The 7,062-nt window shown below is 47.6% G+C and overlaps 1 protein-coding gene across 2 annotated transcripts in view; it reads right to left on the reverse strand.

Annotated features, from left to right (window-relative positions):
- Positions 1 to 2,247: 2,247 nt before the first annotated feature.
- The window catches only part of ATP5PO (ATP synthase peripheral stalk subunit OSCP), a 13,517-nt gene continuing 8,702 nt past the window's right edge, over positions 2,248 to 7,062 (reverse strand). The window contains exons 5-7 of one of the 2 annotated variants that reach the window (XM_017526178.1): positions 6,950 to 7,062; positions 2,730 to 2,816; positions 2,248 to 2,432 (exon numbers count right to left, since the gene is read on the reverse strand). In XM_017526178.1, the coding sequence (XP_017381667.1) occupies positions 2,319 to 2,432; positions 2,730 to 2,816; positions 6,950 to 7,062 (314 nt within the window). In that variant the 3' untranslated portion in view covers positions 2,248 to 2,318. The remainder of the gene's footprint in view (positions 2,433 to 2,729; positions 2,817 to 6,949) is intronic. The other variant, XM_017526179.2, reaches the window with a different exon arrangement.

Raw genomic sequence — 7,062 nt, forward strand, 5'->3', positions numbered from 1 at the left:
GTACCGTAAAACTTTCACCTTGGCTGGGTGCAGTGGCTCACACCAGTAATCCCAACACTTTGGGAGGCTGAGGTGGGTGGATCATGAGGTCAGGAGTTCGAAACCAGCCTGGCCAATATATGAAACTCCGTCTCTACTAACAAATACAAAAAATTAGCTGGACGTGGTGGCATGCGCCGTGTAGTCTCAGCTACTCAGGAGGCTGAGGCAGGAGAATCGCTTGAACTCGGGAGGTGGAGGTTGCAGTGAGCTGAGATCGCACCATTGCACTCCAGCCTGGGCAACAGTACGAGACTCTGTCTCAAAAAAGAAAAAAAAAAACTCAAAAAACAAAAAAACTTTCATCTTGATTTAAAAAAATATTGTGAAGAAAATAATTGTAGGCTGGGTACAGCAGCTCATGCCTATATTCCAGCACTTTGGGAGGCCAAGGCCAGCGGATCTCTTGAGCCTGGGAGTTAAAAACCAGCCTGAGCATTATGGCAAGACTCCGTCTCTACTAAAAATACTAAAACTAGCTGGGTGTGGTGGTACTGCCTGTAGTTCCAGCTACTCGGGAGGCTGAGGTGGGAGGATGGCTTGAGCCCAGGAGGTTGAGGTTGAGGTTGCAGTGAGCCGTGGTCGTGCCCCCATACTCCAGCCTGGGTGACAGGGGCTGTCTCAAAAAACAAAACAAAACAAATCATTGTACACAGATCTCTGGGTTCTCTCTGGTGACCTTGTAAGGCGACATATGAAGCACCTCATCATTCCCCGACATTATATATTTGATCAACAGGAAGGTTGCCGAGTTTGAAAGATTTTGGCAGATTCAGCAGCTTGAGGCTCTAGCAAAGACAGTTTGTCCATTGGCGGTCACATGTCTGTAGGAGCTGATTGTGCATATGACGCCACCTTGTGCAGAGCGGGCCTCACTGCAGGCAGGAGCAGGCAGTGAGTCGGCGGAACCTGGAACATGGTTGTGGCTGGGTTGCACTCAGCTGCGGAGACAGAGCTCAATATCCCGTAGCTTCGGTGAGAGGTCTATTTCTTCATGTTTAACAGCTCAGGGAAGCAGTCAGCCCTGCAGGGTGGCTTTGCCCTTGGCATGGCTTGCCATCTTGTCTGCATCTAGCCAGAGGGACATGAGGGCAGTCCAGGAAAGCACACATCACTTCCTCTCCTCTCCCATTTGCTACAACTCAGCATCACATTTAAGGTACTACCAGAGGCTCAAAAATACGGTCTTTAGCTGACAGCACTAGGCCCACCTAAAAGGTAGGTGAATGGACTTCAGGCCAACCAGCAGCCTTAGCACTCCTGGTTCCTGGAAAAGTTGAGGGGCCACAAGTCTCTGCTGGTTATGTTAGGTGATGTAGTAAAAGCTCTGCCAGGAGGAAGCTGGAGTTGAAGCCAAGCATGAGAGCCAGGAGCGTCGTGCCAGTGGAGGGCATGCCGGTCCCAGCACTAGAATGCAGGGAGTAGCCTTGGGCCATGTAATTGCTCCTTAGGACTTCCTCGCTGCAATGGTCCTGCCCCTGCCCAACCAGGGGCAGTTCTGGGACGAGAACTGGTTTGTTGGCCCAAGGCTCCTGGAGGGTGACCAGGCAACAGGTGCCTGAGTGGGCTGTTACCTGGGGAACTCTTACTTTCTCTAGAGGCCAAAAGGTAAAATGTAGGGGGAGAGCTGACCTGGGAACTGGTTTTGGGAGAATTGGGAATATCTTAGGGACAAAATGGGAAGGGGCAGGGGACCTACCTACGATGACTTTTGCCAGTTTGCTCCAGCAACGTGTCAGGGCGTGCTGTCAGTTGCACAGTGGGACAAACATGGGCTCTGGAGCCTGGTGACCAGCTGTCTACACAGGTGATTCTGAGCCCCTCAATCTCTTTCCTCATTTGTAAAGTGGGGCGATGTCTGTCCCACCCGTATGACAAGGTGTGTTCATGTTAGGACTAAGGGTATTTTACTAGAAAGAGGCCTCCCTGGAGGACTGATGGAGCAAGCACAGATCCGACGACCTAGCAGGGACCAGGGGTTCCGATCAACCCTTGAAAACATGGGATTTTGGCAGGCAGTACCAGACTGACTTTGCTAAGTGACTATGTGCTAGGTGCCATGTCTAAACAATCTATTCCTAAAAACAGTCTACTCAAATTCTCTAGGCCAAAAGGGCTTTTTGACCTTTATACTCAGGGGATACCAAAAGAAAGACATAAAAGTAAACCCTTCTACATTCTACTTTAAAAGATAGTGAACATACTATGGTCTGTTCTGGAAGCTTTTTATTGTTGCTCCAAGTTTAAGAATTTTCACTCATGGCAGAAGAACAACACTGTCAGATAACCTCCCGCATAGCCTTGCTCAGCTTCTGAATCTTGGTCTTGGCAGACATGTCAACGTATTTCTCTCCAATACGCACAATCATTCCACCCATGATTGATGGATCAGTCTACAAAAGAAAACAGATTGGAAATGTGAAAACACACTAATCAAACGGGACGCATGAAAAAGTGCTTTGAAAGGCTAAACGTGCCACACAAATGTAAGATGTTACAATTACACCTAGAAAAAGGCAAAAGTAAAACTGCACGTAGTCAGATAATCGTTTAAATTTAAAATAAATACAAAATTTTAACTACAAAAAAATTAGTACGGAATCAGATCTAATATTTCATTAATACTTTCTGTAGTCATTTTAAATTTAAAATAACCTGAGGAAACATACCATAAATAATTTAAAACCCACCTTAACCTCCAATTTCAATATCTGGCCTTGACTTAGGAAGCTCTTCAGGACTGTTTTTAATTCAGAGAGTGTGGCTTCTTCTAAAGGCTGAAAGACAAAAACCATCCTTTCAATTTAGATAACGCAAAATAGAAACTTCCATGGTTAAAACACACCAGGCCCACATCACCAAGACAGGCCTGTGAGCTCCTCCACTAGCTACGTGGGACCATCATGGAGTGGCACGGCAGCACTACCTCCCTGTTCGCGCTGGTGGTTCAGGGAGCATGGGAAGGCCCTGCCTCACAGCATCACCCAGGCAGCTCCCACTCGGTGGTTCATGGACGCCCCCTAAATGCCACTCCCTGTCTCTGCTCTGTGTGCTAGCAGAACAATGTGGAACAAAGGAGGAAAAGCTCTAAAGTTGATAATGCTTGAGGATAAGGTCTCTCCTGGGTGCAGCCCCAGGGTCATGACATGTCCCCATCATGTCCCTGGGTGAAAAGTTGCCATTTTAACCTGGTTTTACATCTTTATGTTTCTCGAGCTCCATGCTGTCATCTCCCCGCATCCACGTTACCTGGAGCTCTGGTAGGCCACTCCACGCTCTGAACCCCAGGGAGAGAACCCGGAGCAGCTGCTTTTCCTGAAGTCAGCTCAGCTCCATAATCTACTTTAGAGCAAGCACCCTCAATGTCCCGACTGCATTCTCCTCTCAGCCCCAACTGTGACTCCTGGTTAGCTGGTGTTACAATGGTGAAAATGAAAAAAGCCCCCTCACCCCCTACCCCCCACCCCCCGCTTTTTTTGGAGACTGAGTCTTGCTCTGACACCCAGGCTGGAATACAGTGGTGAGAACTTGGCTCACTGCAGCCTCTGGCTCCCGGGTTCAAGTGATTCTCCTGCCTCAGCCTCCCAAGTAGCTGGGATTACAGGCTCATGCCACCGCACCTGGCTAATTTTTAAATTTTTAGTAGAAACAGCATTTTACCATGTTGGCCAGGCTGGTCTTGAACTCCTGGCCTCAAGTGATCCACCCAGTTGAGTCTCCCAAAATGCCGGGATTACAAGCCTGAGCCACCGTGCCCTGCTGCAAAGACCTTTTTTTAACTTGTCATAAATCCTACCTCCCTAGCCTCTCCCCTAAGAGCCTAAAGAAATTTAGCAAAAAAAAAATTTGTATCTTTGTAAAGATTTAACAATATCCTTTTTTTGGCAGGGGGTGGTGATGGCCAAAGTCTATTCATGTGCAAAACATTATTTGCTGAGACTGCAAGGTTACGGAATTCTGAAACATACACACCCTCCACTGAGACATGTACCAACTGCCAGGTGCCTGACTATGCCAGGCATTTCACACCTACTATCTCCCTTAATGTGGGCAACCCTGGAAGCCAGCAGTTATGATTCCCATTTTACAGATGAGGGAACTGAAGATCAGAGTGGTTAAGAAACTCACCTGAGGTCACATCAGCAAGTGAGGACTAACCCCAATATTTGAAATTGGTCTGTGTATTTCTAAAGCCTGTGCTCCTAGTCACTCATCAAGGTGTAATTTTTTCCATACAGTACAGACTTATACACCCAGTGGTATTAACATCAAAAGGATTAGTAAGAGTTGGTTCTAAGATCTTTTGCAAAAATAAGCATCCTTTAAAAGAAAACCATGTCCTTCTGGCCGGGTGCGGTGGCTCATGCCTGTGGTCCCAGCACTTTGGGAAGCCGAGGCACGTGGATGGCTTGAGGTCAGGAGTTTGAGACCAGCCTGGCCAACATGGTGAAACCTCTTCTCTAGTGAAAATACAAAAAATTAGCTGGGCATGGAGGAGGGTGCCTAAAATCCCAGCTACCTGGGAGGCTGAGGCAGAAGAATCGCTTGAACCTGGGAGGTGGAGGTTGCAGTTAGCCAAGATTGTGCCACTGCACTCCAGCCTGGGTGGACAGTGAGACTCAGCCTCAAAAAGAAAATCATGTCCTTGTATGCACTGAAGAATGTCCTGCACCAGCACTTCACGATGGGTGACCGGGGGGCAGGTGAATGCCAACCTGTGCCACACTGTTAGGGATTCCCAGTGCGGCCACAGAGGGAGCTCTGCCTATGTCTGGGCTATAATGATTGTAGCCAGGTACATGTTTTGGGGGCACCAACTACTGACCTACAAGTGTGCAAATAAGTATGATGTACTAGGATGGTTCTCCTTGAAACTGTGCTAACTGGAAAGGTAGAGTGTCCTTTCAATGCTAGAACTATCTTATTTTTTGACAGAGACTCACTCTGTTGCCAGGCTGGATTGCAGTGGCATGATCTCGGCTCACTGCAACCTCTGCCTCCTGGGTTCAAGCAATTCTCTTGCCTCAGCCTCCTGAGTAGCTGGGATTACAGGTGCGAGCCACCATACCCAGACAATTGTTGTATTTTAGTAGAGATGGGGCTTCATCTATTGGCCAGGATGGTCTCAATCTTGACCTTGTGATCCACCTGCCTCAGCCAAATGCTAGAATTATTAATCTAGATGAGGTCAGATGCGATGAATCCCAAGTAAATCTGCCACACTCTCCTGTTTTCCTGTAGAGTGGGCTATGCTACATTTGACTGAGCTACACAGGGAAGAAAACACGTATTTAAGACAACAACAGAAGCAATTCTAGGGAGGAATGTAGTGTAGTATAAGGAATATGGACTTCTAAGAGGCCTGTGTTCAAATTCTGGTCCCACCTCGTAATGACCTTGGGTAAGCAACTTCATTTTCCTGCGTTCGGTTTCCTCATCTGTAAAATGAGGATAATTATACTTCTATCTCACATGAATCTTTTGATACTGTATAAAATAATGAAGTATTCAGCCCATTATAGCCTGCTCTATCAAGTCAAAAAGATACAAAGGCCCATCTGCTCTACTCCTTCCCATTTGCCACCACAAAAGAGGAAAGATTAGTAACTCTAGTTTCAGGCCGGGTGTGGCAGCTTACACCTCCACTCCCAGCACTTTAGGTGGCCAAGGCAGGCGGATCACTTGAGCCCAGAAGTTTGAGACAAGCCTGGGGAACACAGGAAAACCCCATCTCTACAAAATACAAAACAATTAGCTGGGTGTGGTGGGGGTGCACCTGTGGTCCCAGCTACGCAGGAGGATCACATGAGCCCAGGAGGTTGAGGCTGCAGTTAGGTGTGACTGTGCCACTGCACTCCAGCCTGGGTGACAAGGCGAGACTCTGTCTCAAAAACATAAACTCAGGCCGGGTTCGGTGGCTCACGCCTATAATCCCAGCACTTTGGAAGGCTGAGGCGGGCAGATCGCCTGAGGTCAGGAGTTCGAGGCCAGCCTGGCCAACATGGTGAAACCGTCTCTACTGAAAATATAAAAATTGGCTGTGTGCATTGGCTCACGCCTGTAATCCCAGCACTTTGGGAGGCTGAGATGGGTGGATCATGAGGTCAGGAGATTGAGACCATCCTGGCCAACATGGTGAAACCCCATCTCTATTAAAATACAAAAATTAGCTGGGCGTGGTGGCGCGTGCCTATAATCCCAGCTACTTGGGAGGCTAAGGCAGGAGAATTGCTTGTACCCAGGAGGCAGAAGGTGTAGTGAGCCAAGATCACACCACTGCACTCCAGACTGGTGACAAAACAAGACTCCTTCTAAAAAAAAAAAAAAAAAAAAAAAATTAGCTGGGTATGGTGGCGGGCATCTGTAATCCCAGTTTTTCAGGACACTGAGGCAGGAGACTTGCTTTAACCTGGGAGGCAGAGGCTGCCGTGAGCTGAGATCACACCATTGCACTCTAGCCTGGGTGACAGAGTGAGACTCTCTCTCAAAGGAAAAAAATTAGCCGGGTGTGGTGGTGGGCACCTGTAATCCCAGCTACACGGGGGGCTGAGGCAGGAGAATTACTTGAACCCAGGGGGCAGAGGTTTCAGTGAGCCGAGATTGTGCCATTGCACTTTCAGTAAACTACTTCAAGTGGCAGGTCTAAACCACTCTTTTCTAACACATTTTGATGTTCTTTACATTTAGCCTGGGCCTTATGAATAATCAATGGTTACAAAAGCACTAGTAAGATATATGCTGACGTTTCCAAAGCAAAGGGTCACAGAAGCTGCTATAAAAATGAAGCAAACATCCCAGCTGACAAGTTACTTTTCCCAATTTCTTGATTTTACCTTGTTTTTTCCCTTTTCTGCAAAAGGCGACACATGTAACACCAAGGCAAACACAGCAGCAACAACCCGTTACTTACAGATGCAGTGGTCACTGTGCAAGGCACCTCTCCACGGTGGACACTCATCATAGTAGAAAAGGCAGAAACAACTCCTTGGGTATTGCTTAAGCGACCATTTTCAGCAAGCAAAT

This window comes from Cebus imitator, unplaced genomic scaffold (genome assembly GCF_001604975.1).
Source record: "Cebus imitator isolate Cc_AM_T3 unplaced genomic scaffold, Cebus_imitator-1.0 Scaffold41, whole genome shotgun sequence".
Classification (NCBI taxonomy): Eukaryota; Metazoa; Chordata; class Mammalia; order Primates; family Cebidae; genus Cebus; species Cebus imitator.